Here is a 21,381-nt window from a genome sequence, read left to right as displayed (position 1 = left end):
TAATGGCACAAATTGCAAGTTCTTATTGAAAACAAGATTTGTCTGGTCTTCGTTTTGGATTTTGCAGTCAGATGTTGTTTAAGTGATGAGTGAGTAAAAGTGTTCAACATTAGTTATTAACTTCTCCTCGTGATGTCACACCAGAAACACTTTGCATAATGTAGACTGCCTTTCCAGTTTGGCTCGAGCTAACAGTTTAGATAATCTATTCTGGTCATTGGAAGTTGGATGTCACATAAGCCACTAAGCCTCTGCAATGTCTTCCTAAAGATGGAGTTAGTTGTAGTCAGTGGCTGAAATTCATGCTAATATGACAGCCGTGTTGCATTATTCTGTTCACACTACCGGAAACAAACAGGCTAGAAATCAATTCCAATGGAAGCCAGTGACATGAAGCTACAAACTGACGGCCGACACTTGTCACTACATGACGGGCGTGACGCGCTCCAAAATAAGTTGAGCTGGCTTCAACTTGTTCCAGTGCCCCAATGACGTAGTGAAGCGTCAATCAATCATATGTTTTTGTTTCACTATTTCCACTCTCATTCTCTCTGCCTACAATTCCTGCTCCATTCCGTAAAAAGAATAAAAGCTAATTCTTGCCATTAACCAGTTCCCTGTGCTATTTAACCTAACCCTTTTCATTTACGCAGTGTGGCTTGAGCAACTATTCAACAGTGACTTGGCAGCAATATAGCTGGCCACGCTTGGTCATTTTGTAGCTTTTCGTGTGAAGACTGAACGCAGCTTTTCAGGAAGGTGACAAACAACTTTTGATTAAAAGAATATTACAGATGCGTTTGATACACACAGAGTAGTTAGACCAATTTGTAAAAAAAAGTTGCAACATACGCCCTCATCTAAACATAACCATATAGGAGCAAACTTAAGTATAACATAGCTTAGCAAGGTCATTAGATAAAGCTTTTTTTGCCTCTCATAACTGAATGCGGTGTGGCGTTCTAAAACTGCGTCAAACTGAAGAGAAGAAGAGTGCGTGACCACCCTCCCCACCACCACCGCCACCCCAGGCTCATGTATACAGCACAAGTGGCATTCATTGGTTTCACTAAGGGCTTAATGACGGGGATAATGCGTGTAATGTGACATTAATTGTTAAAGGTGCATAATAACAGCCCTCAATCATGTGGAAGGCTGCCTGGCATCTAATGAGGGCCTTTCAGCCCAATAGAGTGCAGCGACGGAATGAAAAGGAGGAATTAGCTTATTGGCTATTCATTCCCACTCTATTGCCAGCTATTTAAAAGTCATTGACCACTGCATTGGAAGAAGGTGTGTGTGTGTGTGCGTGCAGTGGTGGGCGTGGTCCAAGGGGGCCTCTTTACCTATGATAAAAACATGGCAATAGAAATGTCAAGTGTCTTTTGTGCATTTAGTGAGGCCAGGGAAACAAATAAACCTGGGCGTTACGTCCCCTTCTCAAGGCATTAGCATATGAAGTGGGCCAATATGGTGGAGATGGCGGTGGGGTCTGGGTGCTGTCAGCAATCCCTTAAAGGATGCAGTGATTAATATCTTTACGATGCCATATGCAGCCCATTTGCCCTTCTGTTCTGACCCCCCGTACGCACATTCTGCCTGTTGATGAATCAAGCCACCCACCAACCTGCTCCTACTTCACTAAAGAGGAGAATTCAGTTCAAACGGCATAACGGCCGATCTATATTAGACATATTAGTCCATATGATGTCAAATTGGCCATTCATAAACATGGAAATTCAGTAGGGGCAATTGTGTCGCAAGTGGGTAAACTTGATTAATTTGTTTCCAGTTAAAATTCCCAAGTGTAAGCATACCTTGAAATAAAATGTCTTATTCTTGCTGTCCTGGATAAGCAAAGCTAAACTAGTCATCCACAATGGTTTTCTCAAGTCAGACATAACATGATTTCACCCTTTTTTGTCTAACGGCATTAGTTGTTAATAAAAAGATCCTATGCACAGGACTGAACCACTTAAGCCCTATGCACTTGTTCGTATGGTGAATAGCAAAAATAGCCTATCTACAAGCTCACAACGCATCGCAACATGTAAGCTTATCAGCCATTTTTTAAAATATTTAAATGACTTTTTTTGTTTTTCATTGTTTGTTTAAAATTGCCATGCCAGTTTTAAAGTGGTTAAAAGACACTTTTCATAGCCTCTGTTCTGTATGTTAAAATAAATTCCCCATTGAATTTGTTAGATTTGTGTATTTATTTCCCCTGATACTTAAGAGCTAGTGTTAACATTTTCACATAACGGACACAGCAGCTAACCAGGCCCTTGGTTGTCCCCTAAATGCCGCCACCAGTTGCACTTTTGTCTCCCCTTCTTTTCTCCAGTTCACTAAACCAGTCTCATTAATAAGGCCAGTATTATTTGTCTGCACCAAAGCCTAGTCCATGAAATGAATAGTCAGGGTCTTCATTGCTCTCTGCTGTCTGACTAGAGGAGCTCATAATGGCTTCATTAAGGCAGAAGTTTCATTTGGTTGACAATGGGTTAATGGCCCATGTGCAGTCTATTGGCAGCCAGGAATAGGCTACAGGAGGAGTCGAGGTTTTTGATGAGCGTTTTCATTGCGAGGTCAGCCGGGGCCATCTTGAGTGTCAGCCACCAGTGAACAAATGTGTAATTGATGTTGGGACAGCCCCGGTGTCCCCCCGGGAAGCACCCTCAGCCCCTTTGTTGAAGCGGGCATGTGGAGGTGGTTGTCTTCGCCGTACTCCCACCCCTCATCACAGAGGACAACACAGAGTCAAGAATGAAAAGGCTAAAAGAGAGACAAACGATATCCCAGAAGGAGGATACGCTTCAATTTTGGCCCTTTTCTCCTGCCTGCAAGGTTTCATTTCTCCCTGCTGGTTTAATTGCTCTCCCCACACGTCGGCAAGCTGGCATCTGATTTGTCAACTTGGGAGGAGGGGGGGGATTCCTTTGTCTCTGATTTACATGGATGTTAAGATAGAATGGTGGCGAAGTGTTAGACACATGCTATGATCTTATAATATCACCACCATGTCAGTTCTGTCACGTGAGTCAAAAAGGTTCTGATGAAGAGACGTGATTCCTAGTAGCCTGATACATTCCTTGTTTTACCTTTTGTGAACTTGGATATAAAATTGAACCAGAAGCTGCTGTTTCCTTTTGTGCAATCATCATTAATGCTTGATTCTTCCTTTTTAGGTGGAGAGACCATCAAGAGCATAAAAGAACACTCTCGTGCCCACGTGGAGCTACAGAGAAACCCGCCGCCCAACACTGACCCCAATGTACGCATCTTCTCCCTCAGAGGAACCCCTGAGCAGTTGGAGAAGGCCCGTCAGCTGATCGATGAGAGAGTTGGGGTAGGTGGTCTTGGGATCTGGCCCCTTATGGTACCCCCCAAAACGCTATTGTCTGGGCTGATATTCATGAGTGCACATGTCACTGTGGGGAGCTGCTGAGGCGAGCTTGGTTCCTGTGGTCCTAGCAGCCAGCAGGGTGTCACCAAGGGTTAAACATGAAGAATCCATCAAATGGACTTAATGGAGTGCATCAGTGGCCAGCCCTGCCCTCTGACCTTGCCTGTTGGCTCCTTTAACCACAAGTGTGGTCTCTCACTTGATTCCTCTTCCCTTTCTCTGCTTTAGGCCCCAATAATGGGGAGCAACAGCAATTTTGGTCTGAATCCTGTCACCCAAGGACCAACTACTCCTCCTCATCAGTAAGCAGCTTTTTTTAAACTTGTTTGCCCCTTCATCGTACCTTGTTTACATCAGTTTTGAAATAGATCTGCTAAGACATTAAGTGCTTCATGAATACGTTCTTTTTAATTACCACTTAAGCCCTCTCTATTTTGTCCTACGATGAAAATGGCTGATCTGCAAGCTCACAACGAAGCATTGTGTGAGCTTCTAGATCGGCTATTTGTCGTACAGCATAATATAGGGCTTAAGTGATCGCCTACAATTTGGATGCCGGTGGTTTTAAATTAATCTTCTAATAAGATGTTAAGTGCTTCATGAATGTGTTCATTTTGAAGTCATATTTACATGAGAGTTTTAAAATGGCTTGAATTCACATCTGCATGTTTCTTTCTGTTCTTCTTGTAGTGGGCCTCAGACATTAATGACTGGAGGAATGGGTACAACATTTCAGATATGGCAGCCTCAACAAGGCCAACAGGACCACAGTAAGTGATTGATGAAAGAGTTGGGGAAATATTATTGAAGGCTTACTTAATGGATCAAGTCCATGTACATTAGATACAACGTTGATTGGGAAATTATTTTCATTAGAGGTGTCTTCCTGAGCAAGGAAAAGATCTGTTTGATTCTCCCATTTAAAATCAAACTGTTCCATAACTTTGGAAATGTCAACTAGTTGCTGATTTATTTATATTTGTAGTGAATTTATTACATTTGACTTGAACTGCAGACTGGGCTAGTTTTCTCACATTCCCTGTGGCTAGCCATGTCTTCTCTGAATGGATAAGAGGTGCTTCTCAAAATTAGCTATTCATGAAAGTTGTCAGGAAAGAAATGAGCCAGTGTAAGCTAAGTTGTAAGGGCTGGTGGTAATAGAAAACAAGGATCCCTGTCTGGATGGTAATCTGCAACCCAACACATGAGGCCATCATGTAGTATCTGTATCTGGTTTCAGGTCACAATACACCCCATGTGAAACGGATGGACTGGATGGAGTATTTTAAAAAGCTAGGCAAGTGTCATTTAGGGATATCACAAAGGGCATAGGTGCCGTTTCTGCAGTATGCTTACTTGCTCTTTCACCTTGTTTTTTTGGTGGTAGCTTATCTTGTTTATCCCTCTCTTAATTGGTTCACAGTGGCTTAGTACAAACTTCCGGCATTCACTCTTATGTACACATTTATTATCTTAACTTTTCATCCGAAGACTTTTAAGAGATGATGTAATAAATTAATATTGTGCAAAGTAACATTATGGTTATGGTTTTCTAAATGTAATCTGAAATGATTGTGCTTCTGTTTGCTTACAGGACAGCATAACCCTGAATACAAAAAGGGCTGGGGTGAGTAACATTACCCATTACGTTTTATCCATAGTAGCTACGGAATTTGACCCTCAGCTATGGTGCTGTGGACATCACAAATTAGTTTTCCTGGTTTTCACCCCCCGATTTATCAGCCAATACAGTAGGAATGTTTTAAGTTATGCATTATATGAGAAGTTTAGGTAGACTTAAACTAGCCATAAGCGTGAGAATTTACTGCAATAACGGCAAGCTAGTTTTTCTCCTTCTACGTGTAATGTAAACATCTTTCAACTTTAGCATTAAGAATTCTCACCATGGCGGCATCCGCATCCACTCCTCATTGACATACAGAAAGTATATTATTTGGACAAAAGTGTCAAAAGGCACAAAGAAGTCGAGCAATGTAAAGACGTGTGACACAGAGGGCAGGAAAATCGTCCGTTACTCGGTTACTTAGAAACTCACAATCTTAATTCATTAACCCATTAACTGCCAGAGGTATTTTCATATTTTTTTTAGCCAGTGCCAGAGTTTTTCATTGAAAAAAGTACTCAAGAGCCGAGATACAGAATTTTTAAGTTTTAAGTTAACAAGGAAGTGGATAGGAGTCTAGATCTTTGAACAATCATATCTCCTTGGTCTTTGGGTCAAATTGGAAGAAAAAAAATATATAAAAAAAAAAATCAGTTCACGTAGATCTACGCGATTGGCACGTGGCGGCTTAAATAGGTTCGCGTAGATCTACGTGATTGACAGTGAATCAGTTAAGACCGGGAACACATCTGTGTCATTTCAGATTTCTTTGGCTATTCAAAAATTGCAGATACACAAGCTCACAGCGAGATCGTAGATCTGCTATTTTTGAAAAATCGTGAACATTTGTGCAATTTGGCCGATTCTACAAATGTCATGTCGTAGAAGGTTTTAAAAAAAAACGTATGTTGCTAGATCAGTGGTTCTCAAACATTTTCATGTCAAGGACCCCCAAAATCATAATTATGTATTTGGCCGTGGACCCCCATCAAAATATTTTGTTCCAGGGACCTCCAGAAACAGAGTTGAGTTAAAAATGTTGCTTTAAAAAATATATATTCAAAGATTTGCACAGATTTTCATGATATAAAAAAATCAGATCTACAAGCTCGAGTGCCGCGCTATGAGCTTGTATATCTGCTATTTTTTAATAGCCAAAGTATAAGATAATGGTTTAAGTGGTTAAAACCTAAAATGACACGGATGCGTTCCCAGTCTTGATGGGTTAAAATGGTAACGACCGTTCGTGTATTTTGCTAGTATGTCCCAAAGCAAATATAAGCTGCCAGCTGTAAGGACTGTGCATTGACAGGCTTGTGCCCCACACAGTAAAGGTCTGTAAAATACTGTGAGTGTAGGGTCTCGCTAATGCCAACTCTTTGGTACAACGCATTCTCACACCCGTGACATAAAACGGGTGACGACTTTGGACGCATTTGACCCAATGCGTCAGACTTAGACGTGACGCCCTGTGATGTCACATGAGGACTTGGTGATTTACGATTCTGTACCTATTGGTACACAACTCGAACAGCACCGAGTCGGCTGAAGTGGACTTTGCACCGCTCAGCACGGCCACTCGCTTGCCTAGCGGCTCGTTTCGGGGTGTCTCACCGGGGGCTCAAGTCCGTTTCAGACACCGTGGCTGCCTTGTTTTCAAGTGTTTTAGCGGACTCGTCATTACCTATTACAATTTGCGAGTGACAACGGCACTTATGCATTTCAGTGTGGGAGGGACTAAGGGGTAACCGTCACGTCAAGGTCTGACGGATTGGTCAGATGTTGCCCCAAGCTGTCCCTATAGTACTACTTGAGAATGTGTTGTAGAGCAAGCTATAGTCAATGGATTCAATTCAGAGGTGTCTGTGATCATCAGCGACTGAAGGGTGCGGATGACTTTTTTTTTTAAATATATTTTGGGGCATTTTTATGCCTTTTATTTGACAACAGTGATAGTGGAGAGAGATGATAATCGAGCCGGACACTCGCTGATCAGGGGTCGCATCGGGTTGCCCTGCAATTTCACTGTTATTTCGTTAGGATGATACATAATGGGCCAAAATACTGTACATCATATCATTCAGTTTTAAAATAGCAGATCTTCAAGCTCACAACACGTAGATGCGAAGTGTTGTGAGCTTGTAGATGGGTTGTTTTCGCTACTCATCGTATGACGAAGTACAGTATATAGAGCTTCAGTGGTTAAATGAATTGTTGACTGCAGTGCCATGTGTAGTCTTTTGTTCCCTTTCTTTTCCTTCTAAAATCCTAGTTGTCTGTTTCCCATTAAAACCGGGAAAGTGTGTCATTTTAGATTTTAGCTAGATTTGAACCATTATTTTCTACTTTTCTAAAAAGCAGATATACAAGCTCATGGTATCCCTTTCTGACGCTCTTGTCCATGTCTCTTTCTTCCAGACCAGGAAGCATCCCCTCGTTCCATCCAACAACACACTTATCTGGTTCCTCCAGGCCAGACGTCTGCTCCCAGCTCCCAGCAGTACACCTCTGAGTTTCAGGTCTCGGCCAGCGACGTTTGGAATGAGTGGGATCACATATTCACGCCAATGACCCTCCAGTCTGTAGTGGGGTGCACAGCAGACCTTGGCCAATGGCCTGCAGGTGAGAACCCAGTGGTGGGAAAAAGTACTCGAACGTTTTACTTGAATAAAAGTCTCAATACTGCAATGTAGAAGTACTCTGTTACAGGTAAAAGTCCAGAATTCAAAATTTACTAAGTACAAAAGTATTGGTATTAAAATGTACTTAAAGTACCAAGTTTTTAAATGTTTCAAATGTATGCAAATCTTTTGAAAATAGCAGATCGACAAGCTAACAATGCGTCGCATCGACACATTGTGAGCTTGTAGATCGGCTATTTTCAAATGGCCAAAATGCATATAGGGCTGAAATGGGTAATGTTTTGTAATAATAATCAAAATCTACAAAGTAACTTGTAACTTAAATTTTCAAATAGTTGTAGTGGAGTAAAAGTATAGTAGTAGAAGTAAAAGTACTGAAAGTACTCCAGTAGTGTAAAAATACCTCAAAACGTTAAGTACAGTACTTGAGTAAATGTACCTAGTTACTTTACACCACTGTGAAAACCCATGTACATCCCAAAGGAGGACATGTCACACGGTTGTTTTTGCAATCTTAGAGTTCAACAATAGAAATCGAGTGATTGAACTTTCATGAAAGGCACTGATGCAGATAATAGGACTGTGAATAGTTATTGCTTACAAATTGTGACCTTTGTTTTTTCCAGCATCACGAGAGGATTCCCTTTAAGATTTTTCAGTCACTGAAAGGATGGGAAACAAAACCTTTAATAACAGGGGTTTCTAGATTTGCAACGCCTTGAAGAATTTTGTTAGTGAGAAACACTAGCTTTAGAATGACTTATAAGAATATTTCTAAATCAGGAACAATTTATTTGTTACTAAATACTTACGTATACTGTTATTTTGAATAAACTATATCTGGGATCCCTTTTGGACTATAGAGACCTGTTTTGTTTTATATATTTACTTTGTGATTCAGATTTAATCGCCAAAATGAACCCAGGAGATGTAACATTTCAGAAAATGAAATATAATCTATTTTTTCTAGTTCTGTTGCAATAAAATTGTTAATGGGCTTAGCGGTCTTGAATACATTTTGTTTTGTTATGTCATAAGATGTTTAAAGAATGTGTACAATTGTTTGCTTTCTTTCCTTTTACATAAATCAGTGAAATGAAACTGTGATGTTTTGTTACAGGAAATGTATTTTTTTTGTTACAAAGTAATAGGAGTGACTGTCAGCAAATGGCATTCACTTCCAAATGTAATTCCTGTGCTTTGTATTGTTTTTCATTGTCATTGTATTGTACTCTGGTTTAAAAAAGGTGCAATATCTTATTTCATTTTTGAAACAAAGATGGGTTCTATATTTTGAAAGATTTTTAACTTGTAGTTTTAATTATTTTTTTTAATATGGAAATGTAATGGATAATTTATTTCAATGATATACGACTTAGGGGGATGTTGTTCAGTTATTGTTGTTTTTTGTTTTTTTGCCTTTGCTATCTTGTAAAACATGTATATATGCTCAGATACTTGACAAAAATAGTTTATTTAAATATATCTATATCTATAACTGTATATAGATATAGATATATAGAGCGAGATATATAATTGAATCAAAGATTTTTTTTTCATGGAGTCATTATCACAGGAAAACTGTCCCTCTTTTATTTTTTCATACTGAAATTGTTCAAAGTTTGTGAATGTGTAATATGAAATTTGATGTTGCATCTTGCTATGGACAAAAATAAGAAATTATAGGATTTTGTGTATTTTATGTACCTTAACTATTCAAGACTGCTAAGCCTTTGGAAGTGTACCTGTGTGATGATTAATTGTAGTGTTTTGTTTTGTTTTATACAGTATATACAAATGAATGAGCATTTAATTTGGAAAACCCCATTCACCTTGTTCCCACTTAAGTACATATTGTGCACTCAAAGAGTTGGACCCAGTCCAGTGCTAATAACTCATTTATTTTTATTTTTACTTTGTGTGATCTAATGCATTCATCTTGACAGAAATTATGATAGTATTAACTTAATTTCCTAATGAAAAGGGATATAATTATGGTGTTTTCTTGTTTTCCCCTCATGTGTACAGTTAAACATGTATTAAAAACTTCAAGACTACTTTTATTGTCGACTGTTAAACTGATGCTCTTGTTTTCTCTATTAGAGTGGCTTGGTGTTCCAAGTCTCATTCCAATACAAAGTGTTGATTATGCTGATTTAGTTTTGCATTTGAAGGTTTACCTCGGACTTCTATAGTATAATGTACAAATTATGTTCTAAACTTATAGGGATATATACTGTAGGTGCAACTGTATGTTTTCTTGTTTTATAAAAGGAAAATATGTTTTTTCTATAGTGCATTTTCAGTTCCAAATTCAAATAAATGTTCCGCAAGCCTCTCTTGTGGTTGAAGCATGCAATTTCTTTTATTTCATAATGTTCAGTGCCAAAGATGTATGTCCTACAAACATCACGCCATTCTTTAATTGTCATTCAAGTGTATATAGTCTATACACACATGCAGTTAGAGTTTGTGCAGCACATAAAAGTCAATTACATATTTTACCAATCTCGGTAGAAAAGCCATGGAAGAAGGGAAAGCCATTTCATTGTCGGCTCACAATGTTTGCAAAAGGTTTCACATTCAGTTTTCTCCTGCCACCTCAGAGTAAAGCTCATGGGCCAAATCTCAGAGGGAGGGGTGGTCTTACTTTGCTCTCATGGGAAAGAAGTTCAGAATTGTATCAGTATTTGTTTCTGTCTTAGATCCGTTTAAACACGGTGAAGAGATGTGGATAAGCCAGTATTTGGACAATTTCCTGGAAGCATAAATAATGGGGTGGTAGCCTGTCATTTTCTCAGATTGGAATTTTTTATGGTGGGGTCGAAACTATTTGACAATAGATAAAAAGCTGAAATGGCTGCTACTCTTGTCAACCCCTCACAAAAACAATTTGAACGCCTTTTGGCATAATTGATCATCTATTAGAGCGCAAACTTTTCAGACTCAGACTCAGACTCAGATCATATTCATTATCTAATGGTCTATAGGCAACTGTGATTCTTACAATTAAAATATTGAAATCTGGGCCAGCGGTCTGGACACCAAGGCTCCAAAGTAGCCTGACAGCGCGTAGCGGGTTCGAGTCCCGATCCCGACGGCCTTTGCTGCATGTCACTCCCCATCTCTCTCCCCATGTACTGTCAACCTACTATCCTATCAATAAAGGCATAAAAAAATCTTTGAATCCATTATCCAAATGGAAAATTAATTGTGGTTTTAAAGCACATTGACTGTTAACCTTTTTTTTTTTGCATTGGCAGTCCCTCAAATTGTTCCCATTAAATATCTGTGATCGTTTGCCTGTGATAAGTAGATCCTTGAGGGTCCTTTGGGTCGAATCGGGTGTCCGTCCGGTGGGATGGATGGCCCTCTCCTCTTCCTGCAACCATCTCCTCTTGTCATGTTGCATCTTTGCACTCGGCAGGGAGGCTCCCAACACAGAGGGACCCTGCTCGGCTCCGTATTGGCCCTCCCATTGATGCTGTGCAGCTGTTTCCAAATCCAGCCCTTGATTTTGATCCTCTTCCCTTTTTAATGTGCCGACCCTCTGTGGGACAGCTCTGGCCTGGTGGTCCATTGTTGTCCTGTCATAATTTAGTTCTCCGCAGATCACTGCCAGGCTGTGGTTGGAGAGGCACAATTATTAAGGGCCTTAAATACCATTCACTTTCAATGGTTTCTTTATGTTACCGTATTTGAAACCTAATGTGCAAGCAATTGATGTGTAGTGTATATATAGGGCATAGCAGTGGTGGCCATTTTGTGGTTCCACCGATCTAGTGCCCATTCATTTTTCCCATAGAGATTTACAAAATTATTTGTATCAATTATTTTAAGCCTAGAATCAAGCCACTCCAGGCTCCTGGTGAATCATGACCATAAAACTTTTGATTCTGTGAAGAAAATAAAAATGTAACCCGCCAAACGAAGGGTATTTATTAAAAATTGTATAATTAAATATTCAAACTTTTTTTTTCTCACAGAATTAAATGTTTTATGGTCATGATTCACCAGGAGCCTGGATGGTTTAATTCTAGGCTCAAATAATGTATATAAATATTTCTGGAAATCCCTATGGGGAAAATGAATGGGCTCTGGATCGGTGGAACCACAAGATGGCCGCCACTGCTATGCCCTATAACAAGTGAATGGTGGACCATAATCTGGGATCAAAATACTGAATGGTTGTGCGGTGCGTTCTGCCAAGCTTTTCTCACGAATAGCGCCTCCTTACTGCAATGAATAGTTGATTTAATGAGCCTTATTGATCTCTTTATGTGTCCGTCCATATACTTTTACTGTTGCCATGTCTTTGGAAGAAGCCAGTGCACTGGGGCTGAAATAATCGAATGTATGTGGTTCTAATTCAATGACCTGATACAGCTCTTTTACCTAATTAATTGTAGCCTATATGTACCCATTCAACCAGCATGGCACACTGGTCATTGTTAACTCTTTGGGAGGTTGTTGAATGGCCTAGTAAGCCTATACCAAAGTTATCTGTAACTTTGCCATCAACCCAGAGCTAAATCAGTGTAGTAGCCCGGTGGTAAGGGGTCCGGGGACCCCCAGCCCCAGGGGTCCTCCTTGGGAGGACTAGAGTTCAAGGGGGTGCCCAGCTAAAAGTATTAATACATTTTAAACCCTTTATCCATATTCTACATACGTTGACTATTCAAAAATAGCAGATCTACAAGCTCACAGCACGTCACTTTGTGCTGCGCTGTGAGCTTGTACATCTGCTATTTTTGAGCAAGTGTTTTTTTTTTTAATCATCTCTTCTGGGGTCCCTGGCACAAAACATTTTCAGAAGGGGGTCCGCCGTGGTCAAATAGATTTGGCATTTGGGGGGGGGTCCTTGACATGCAAAAGTTGTGGCCTAGTCTAAATTTTACATTATACGCAAAGAAAAAAAGTCTGTTACTCTGTTTATGACTTATTAGCCTGTTATTTATTAATAAACAGATGTGTCCGCCTTCTTGTCAGTCACTGTGCAGAGGCTCTGCTTCAGACAAGCAGGTGTCCTGCTCCCTCCCTCGGTGCTGTACAGCAGGAGAAGGGACGGAACCTCTCACCTTTGCAACAGATAAGCCGATCTACACAGTATCCGCCACGCTGTGACTCCTACCTTAATCTGTTTTTAATGGCCCTGCGGACGGTCCCTGGAGAGGAGACTCTGACACTCACTCCCAGCTGGCAGAGTCTGGGGTTCGCTTCGCACACAGACGCAGACACAGGCCTAAGTAACGCCTGATTTATGAGTGTGGTGGTGGTGTCGCACACCGAAAATAGCAGATCTACTAGCTCAGAGCTGCATGGGGCTGCTATGCACTGTGAGCTTGTAGATCTGCTATTTTTGGTGCAAGACACCATGAGCAACCAAGTATAAATCATCAGGCTCAATTTGATTCCCAAACCTAATGGACTCCTTATAGTTGTGGACTATCAAATTGAATATTTTTCTAATGTTTTATTTTTTAATGTCTTTATACATTTTTTATTGTGGTGTCTCACACCGAAAATAGCAGATCTACAGGCTCATTAAAATAACAGAACTGCATAATTTGCTGTTTTTTAACATATTTTGAGTGAATATGACCATTTTTACATATCTAGTGCTTTTTATATTAAGAGGCTTAATTGGCTATACTTGTTGAATTAATTTATGGTAGGTTAGGTATAGGCTACAATGCACGTGACTGGCTACAGTAGGCTACATTTAAAAGACAGTTTCGTAATGTAGTTATTGCAATTTCTTTAATTAATGTTAGCATTTTTGTTAGTGAAATGTTGAAAATGTTTGTTCTATTTTCGACATAGTAATATACTGGGATAGCCTAGGCCAGTCTTTTTTATGTTGATGAGCATTAACTATTTTCATTGAGAGCCTGCTTTTAATGCCCTTTCATCCCATCACATGCGCTTTTTAAAATAAAACAATTACCACATTCTTTGTGCAATAATTGTCAATCATCTGTATTCATTTGATAAGCTTTAAATAGACAGAATAATGCTTTAAATTGTTTTACAATAGAACGGCTAAGCAGGGATGATTTGCTATTTGTGACATGCCTTGAGGCTTTACCAGCTCGAAATAATGCCATAGGTTAATGCATAAATAAGCAAATCAAATCCATGCGTTACCCCAATTCAATTCATTTAATTCCTCTTTAATAAAGAGTGGGCCCTCCCCCTTGGGCCCCCCCCCGCCATTTAGTTTGGATTTGTGCAATGAATGCAATAAATGTAAATCAATCTAGATGAGAAAGAATGCCATTCACAGAGGGGACAATTTTCATCTGGGAAAAAAGGAGACAAATGTGGGCGGGGCCCGCTCATAAAAAGCAGCTGTTTGGCCGTAATCTTTTTTCGTGCCCTGTCACTCACCTTGCCCTTTCACCATCTCTGCGTTCAAAAACTATCCGCTATTGTTACTTATAGTTGCCATATTATCTTCTTCAGTGGTGGAAAAAAGTACTCACATTTCTTACTTAAGTAAAAGTATCAATACTGCAATGTAGAAATACTCTGTTACAAGTAAAATTCCAGTATTCAATATGTAGCCTACTTGAGTAAAAGTACAAAAGTATTGGCATCGACGAAATGTACTTAAAGTACCAAAAGTGAAAGTACTCATTATGCAGAATGTCTCATTTCAAGTTTTCAAATGTATAAAAATCTTTTGAAAATAGCAGATCTACAAAGCTCACAATGCCTCACATGGTGATGCATTGTGAGCTTGTAGCTCTGCTTTTTTCAAATGGCCGAAATGTATAATATGGATGAAGTGGTTAATGTATATTTTGTGATAATACAAATCTACAAAGTAACTATAGTAACTAAAGTTTTCAAATAATTGCAGTGGAGTAAAAGTAGGCCTACAATATTTACCTCTGAGATGTAGTGGAATAGAAGTAAAAGTAGGCTACTGAAAATGGGAAATACTCCAGTGAAGTAAAAAAGACCTCAAAATTGTTCTTAAGTCTAGTACTTGAGTAAATGTACTTATAGTTACTTTACACCACTGATATTCGTCCATGCAGAGAACCCAACTTGCCCATTTTGGGTCTTTTTTTTCCGGACAATCCCCTTGTAGTTGTTGGGAGTGAAAGGAGTGCCATGGATGTCAAATTGCCCTCAAAACACCATGAAAGATTGATTTGCAGCACTGTTCAGGCCCCTGACATTACTGGGAGAGGAGCTGAATAGGGAACCCGTGAGCCGGTGGATGGAATAAAGATGTCCTCTCTGTTGGAGGAGAAGGAAAACTGCCCATTTTACCCCCCAGTCCATCAAGCCCGAAAAATAGGAGCAAGGAGAGGAAAAAGACACAGAGGAACTGTGACTATTGAGAAGAAAAGAGCCGTATATACTCATCTAAACGTTGTCACAATATACTGGGGCCATGAATATTAAACCGCTTACCTCAACAAGGGCTAGAAAAGTGAACCACGTCAAAGCAGCTTTGCATTTTTTTTGCATGGGAACAATGCAGTAAAAGCACGTTAACGTGCTTTTACTGCATTGTTCCCATGCAAAAAAAAATGCAATTGAGCTTGTTTTCTATTCTGTTTGTTCCCGCGCTCTAACTCTTCACACAACAATTCATATTGCCATGACATGAATACGAAATAAATGCCATGAGAAAAAAACCTTTGAGCCACTCCCAGACCCAATGACCTATATTTTCTTGTTGACAAAAGTTTAAAACGAATATTGACCTCGCAGTTTATCAGTGATAGCCAGGTCTAAGTTGACAGCAATGTTTTCTTGAAACATAATTGAGCATGTAAAGTGTCACTTGCATTTTGTTATAGCAACATTTTGAAACGTGTAGTTTTGAAATCAATTCCAACTTATTTGGCAGATATTTTGATTATGTTTCAATTTAGAAAAAATATATTAACCTCTAGTCAGTGTAAAAAACCTGATCTGCATCCTTTCTTCTAGGAACATAACAATGTGCTTATTTAGGCCAATTTATGCGTCTCTAAACTGTGTGGATGACATCAGCACTGGCCTACATTAATTTGAGGTCCACGTGGAAAAAGGAAAGTGTTAAGCATTTTGCAAAATTGGTTTGTTTATTGTTTGGGGTTCTCTCTCTCTCTCTCTCTCTCTCTCTCTCTCTCTCTCTCTCTCTCTCTCTCTCTCTCTCTCTCGCACGCACACACACACACACACACACACACACACACACACACACACACACACACACACACACACACACACACACACACACACACACACACACACACACACACACACACACACACACACACAGAAAGTTAGAGGCTCCATGGTCTTTGTAGCCAGTGTCTCTCACACAAGCACACACGCACGCACGCACGCATGCACGCGCGCGCACACACACAGACACACACGCACACACGCACGCACGCGCACACACACACACACACACACACACACACACACACACACACACACACACACACACACACACACACACCGTTTCATTGCTCCTGGCGAAAGGAGGGGTGTGTGTGTGGACTAATGGTGCTTTTCTTGTGGCGGAGGAGCAAGGCAGGTCTGTACTGGGACTGGGGGGAGTGTCATTAATAACTAATTAGACAGGGGTCACACCACCAACCGACCACTTATAAAGAGGCTCTCGCTGCTCTGCGAGGCAGGCAGCGCAACACAACACTCTCCACATAGACATCTTAGAAGAAGGACGGAGAACAAACTGATCATCAGCCTATATAGACTAATAAACATCAGCCTTGCGACATCATCATGGGCTCCGTTCTACCCACTGATACCGTGGCGCTGAAGTCTGGATTTAAGTGTCCGAGTCGCTCGTTGATGTCCGACATCATCACCTCGGACATTCTGCACAGTTTCCTCTACGGCCGATGGAGGAACGTGCTGGGGGAGCACCTGATGGAGGAGAGACACCACAGCACTGTCAGCCCCAAGACAGCCTTCACCGCCGAGGTGCTCGCACAGTCCTTCGTGGGAGGTGATTATTAATTATTGGTGCACGATCGTGTGATCGTTTTCTGAGTTTTGTGCAGGTTTCCTACCGGTATTATATTGTTTAAAGTTGTTAATGATGTCACCTGTGGTGATGGCGTAGACTTTGATTGATTGATTGAATACTTTATTAACAGTTTGCACAAAAAAAGCACAGAAAGTAGCCCAGTATAAAGGATGGCTTGTTTCAATTGGGGTCCTGTGTATTCAAATGTTTTCTTAGTCGATATTAAATAGGCTATTTGTTTTGTATTTATTTTTATTTCATTTACAAACTTGATGATAGACCTATTTAGACAAATAGGATATTTTCCTAAATAGTACCCAAGCCAATCCAACCATATTTATTTAGCCTATATGAAACTTTTCGCTGACAATTTCTAAATTAAGTATGCAATCAAAGAAGAAAACTTGCATCTTCTCATTATGACAACTAGCCTACCTTTATTTTAATTACACGAGGCCCTATAATTTCCCGGGTGTTTAATGCGTGGAGCCTACAAACCGCATCGCTCTTCGAGGTTTGACCGCAGACAGTGAGAACTTTTTCTTCTTTATTTCCCTACAAACCTTTCCCAAGGTTTCTGTGCCTTGTTGGGCTTATTACCGTTTTCCCCCAATTTTAGCTTTTTATTTCAACCCATTTAACGCATTAACCCGTTTAGGGGCTTTTGAGACCTTTCATTTAGAAGCTTGTTAGGCGTGTAACCGTTGCTGACTGAAAGACGACGGGTATTAAATTCATTTGGTTAACTTTGTGCTTGACCTGGGAAAGTTTCCACTTAAACCCCGAGGAGAGAAAGGTTCCCTTTCTTTGAGATGTCCCGGGTTTTATCCTGCATTCATCAATCTCCCGACAGTTTCTTTTCCTCTCTTGGCAGCTATGGGGCAACCAGAGCCTTTCTCTTTTCTCCCTGCCTTTAAAAGATCTCTGTTCCTCGCATAATGCGCCGTGAAGGTCTAATTCTAATGCTATTCATTGCATGTCAACCATCTAATCGCCTTTCCATTTTTTTGTTCGAGAAATTCCTGGGCCTTTTAAACAAGTCCTCGTTTCATTCAGTGCAAATTTATTGCTACAAAGTTCTTAAAAGGATAATGAATTTGGAATTAGCCGTTTCTTTTCCAGTAAGGTTTAATGAATATCACATCTGAAGCATGACAAATTGCTGGACCCTTGGCAATAGGAGACCATTTAACCCCCAGTCCCAAATACAACAAAAAAAAATAATCTTTGATTCCGACATTAAAGAAAAGCAAGAGTTTTTCTTTTTTTTATATTCTGAATGAGGATGAAAATGCTCACAGTGGAGTTTCTCTTCCCAACAGAAACTTTTCACATCAGCCCCGCTAATCGAATTAAACGGCGGATGAGATGTATAGCTTAATATTTCGTGACCAAAATGCGGTCCATTTAATGCTTTCAGGGCTTTTCCAAAATCCTATTTCGTGAGAAGCCATGGGTTTTAGGGGGGTTGCGCCCTTTGCTTTGGCAGCTTTTTGACAGCAGAAGTTTTAGGCCTATACAGGATTTAAAACATTGTAATTCACACTTTTCTCACACTATCTAAATTCAGTGTAATAAATACTTTCAAGGACCTAAATGTCATCTTTCACCAAGCGTTTTATTATATTATTATCTCCAATAATAATAATAATAATAACAACAACAACAAATAATAGCTTAAACCCCATTAAATCCGGGGAAGCATCTGTGGCATTTTAGATTTTATTTTTTTTATGTTCAAAAATAGCAGATATACAAGCTCACAGCGTGTCACTTTGTGCCGTGCTGCGAGCTTGTACATCTGCTATTTTTGAACATTTAAAAAAAAAAGTCTTGAAAACAACTGATTTAGAAGGCATTTCTCGCATCAGGTCTTAATGGGTCACATTTTCTATTTATTTCCCCAGAGGTGCAGAAGCTATCCAGCCTCGTGCTGCCCAGTGAAGTGATCATTGCCCAGAGCTCCATACCTGGTGAAGGCCTCGGCATCTTCTCAAAGACGTGGATCAAAGCTGACACTGAGATGGGTCCCTTCACTGGCAGAGTCCTGTCCCCTGAACACGTGGACCTGCTGAAGAACAACAACTTAATGTGGGAGGTGAGTGCAATGACGCCTTGTTTGTATTATTTGAGTTGAAGGAGAACGTCATGACAGCAATGGTGTAAAGTACATTTGCATTTACTTAAGTACAATTTTGTTGAGGTATGTTTTACTTTACTGGAGTATTTCCCATTTTCAATACTTTTACTTCTACTTCACTACATCTCAGAGGCAGATATTGTACTTTTACTCTACAATTATTTGAAAACTGTATTTACTTACTTTGCAGATACAAATGATTATATTATAAAACATACATTAACCATTTTAGCCCAATTTTATACTACAGAAGTATATTTGATGCCAATACTTTTGTACTTTTACTCAAGCAACATTTTGAACACAGGCCTTTCACTTGTAACTTGCCACAATGTATTTCTACATTGTGGCATTGCTACTTTTACTTAAGTAAAATATCTGAGTAGGCCTACTTCTTCCACCACTGATTGACAGTTCTCTAAATTTACAGCATTCTAAATCGCATTCCATATGTTTGTGCCTCCAGGTGTTCAATGAGGATGGCACAGTGCGCTGCTTCATCGATGCCAGCCAGGAAGATCAGCGCAGTTGGATGACCTACATTAAATGTGCCCGCAATGAGCAGGAGCAGAACCTGGAAGTGGTACAGATTGGTAGCAGCATCTTCTACAAAGCTGTGGAGGTGAGGATCCCTTCAGTCTAGTCTATAGACCCATAGAATAGAATAAAGCTATTCACCATATTGCACATATTGTGATCCCCACATGAACTTAAGCAGCCACAACAAACGGGCCTATATATACTGGCAGAAGGAAATACATTTTGTTGTGACTCAAGGGAATTTCACCAGAAGGCAAAAGCATGGGCAAACTGTTTGCATAATAGCACACCATGGTCAAAAGTTTTATTGCATATTTGATCAATTTTCGAATTTTGGCAAAGCCCCTGACTCAGTACACTGTTGTAGCAGAACAGCAAACAATAGAAATATTACTTGTCCATTATTTGACCTGTTTCCTTCCTTCCTTTCTTCATTTCTCAGACCATACCGCCAGACCAGGAACTTCTCGTCTGGTATGGAAACACCCACAACACATTCCTTGGAATTCCTGGTGTTCCTGGCATAGAAGAAGAACCTCTGAAAAAGCTTCGCAATGGTGAGGCCCTTTGCCTGCAGGTTAAATGAGAGAAGGGAAGAGAAGGGAGGGAGGGAGGGAGGGGTGATCATTATCATGGCTATTACCTATTATGATGGTCATTATCTCTTTAGGCACGTTTAATGAATATGTGACTTCTATGGCTTTAGCATGATTTCTAGGCCTTTAGTGTGGGTGGTAGCCTACTTATAAATGCCTCAAGTTAGTCGAGTAACAGTTTTGTCTACCAACATGGTATGTTTACTGCAATCTTCTTCAGTAACACATTTTCCTGTTTTTAATGTACTTTTACAGATGAATCCCCGCATCCTTGTGATGGCTCCTCTTTGTGCTCGCCCTCCTCCTCCTCGTCCACCAGCAGCCGAATGCGTTGTGTCATCTGCCACAGAGGTTTCAACTCACGCAGCAACTTGCGCTCCCACATGCGCATCCACACCCTGGACAAGCCATTTGTCTGCCGCTTCTGCAATCGCCGTTTTAGCCAGTCGTCCACTCTACGAAACCACGTTCGCCTGCACACCGGCGAGCGACCGTACAAGTGCCACGTTTGCCAGAGTGCCTATTCGCAGCTGGCTGGCCTGCGGGCCCACCAAAAGAGTGCCAGGCACAAGCCAGTGGCGGCGGCCGCCGAAGCAGCCTCCCAAGTGTCTCCTCCTTCCACACAAATGACAAGCATGCCCCATCAGCACCAGATGCCCATGGTACACCACATCCCCACCATGGTGCTATGATTATACTGGGAAGGGTCATAAGAGACAGTCATGCAAAACAACATTGCACTTTAGCGTATAGGGTAATAGTGGAGAGCTCAAGAGTCAGGTTGTGAGGAAAGACCCCATCAAATAAATGGGTGTATGTAATAGTACAGCATTTGTCAAAGACATTTCAATTGGTTGCCTTATTTGTATTGAAATTATACTTTTGGCTTTTTATGTGATTACAGTTTCACATGGAACAACAGCTTAATGATTGTCTATATTTTGGAACCCGAGATACAAAAAGAAATGTCAACAAGGTTTTATTTTTTTAAGTAATTTGTCATTGCTGTTTCTTTTTCTATTTAATATGAAACAAGTGTCACATCTCCGTATTACAGGACATTTTAAATGTGAGGAAATATCTTATGTAACCATGTAAGACAACACAGCTACTTCTACTGTTTGCATTACATTTATTTTACATCACATTCCCACAAACTCAGGCAAATTGTACTTTCAAGCAAGTGATTTATTTGTACAATAGGTAGAGAGGGTCAATGTGGCCATCTGTGTACATGGTTTTTGATATATCAAAATGTCACTCTGTAAACTTAAATTGTCACTTTATTCTTGTACATAATGTGAACTTTTGAGCATTGTCTAATTCGAAAATTGTAATGTAAATGTGAATGTAAATACATTTGTGCTTTCTTATAGTCTAAATAAATAATGATGTTGACAAAGTAGCTTCACTCTGTCTAACCTCT

At 40.1% G+C, this 21,381-nt stretch overlaps 2 protein-coding genes across 4 annotated transcripts in view; both read left to right on the top strand.

Moving 5' to 3' along the window:
- The window catches only part of fubp3 (far upstream element (FUSE) binding protein 3), a 31,745-nt gene extending 22,016 nt beyond the window's left edge, over window positions 1-9,729 (top strand). For 2 of the 3 annotated variants that reach the window (XM_080419042.1, XM_080419044.1), the window contains exons 13-19: window positions 3,189-3,349; window positions 3,635-3,708; window positions 4,097-4,176; window positions 4,647-4,703; window positions 5,001-5,033; window positions 7,449-7,652; window positions 8,299-9,729. In XM_080419042.1, the coding sequence (XP_080275168.1) occupies window positions 3,189-3,349; window positions 3,635-3,708; window positions 4,097-4,176; window positions 4,647-4,703; window positions 5,001-5,033; window positions 7,449-7,652; window positions 8,299-8,321 (632 nt within the window). In that variant the 3' untranslated portion in view covers window positions 8,322-9,729. The remainder of the gene's footprint in view (window positions 1-3,188; window positions 3,350-3,634; window positions 3,709-4,096; window positions 4,177-4,646; window positions 4,704-5,000; window positions 5,034-7,448; window positions 7,653-8,298) is intronic. The other variant, XM_080419043.1, reaches the window with a different exon arrangement.
- A 6,703-nt stretch (window positions 9,730-16,432) lies between these two features.
- On the top strand, window positions 16,433-20,647 carry prdm12a (PR domain containing 12a; the record flags this gene model as incomplete). Its single annotated transcript, XM_080419495.1, has 5 exons — window positions 16,433-16,658; window positions 18,587-18,777; window positions 19,286-19,441; window positions 19,802-19,916; window positions 20,211-20,647. 5 exons carry the CDS (start codon window positions 16,433-16,435, stop codon window positions 20,645-20,647), a joined length of 1,125 nt encoding a protein of 374 aa, XP_080275621.1.
- Window positions 20,648-21,381: the final 734 nt, after the last annotated feature.

Source organism: Gymnoscopelus braueri, assembly GCF_963280865.1.
Source record: "Gymnoscopelus braueri genome assembly, chromosome: 22".
NCBI classification, from domain to species: Eukaryota; Metazoa; Chordata; class Actinopteri; order Myctophiformes; family Myctophidae; genus Gymnoscopelus; species Gymnoscopelus braueri.
The sequence above is the reverse complement of the archived record's forward strand: the minus strand, read 5'-3'. Positions and strand labels throughout refer to the sequence as shown.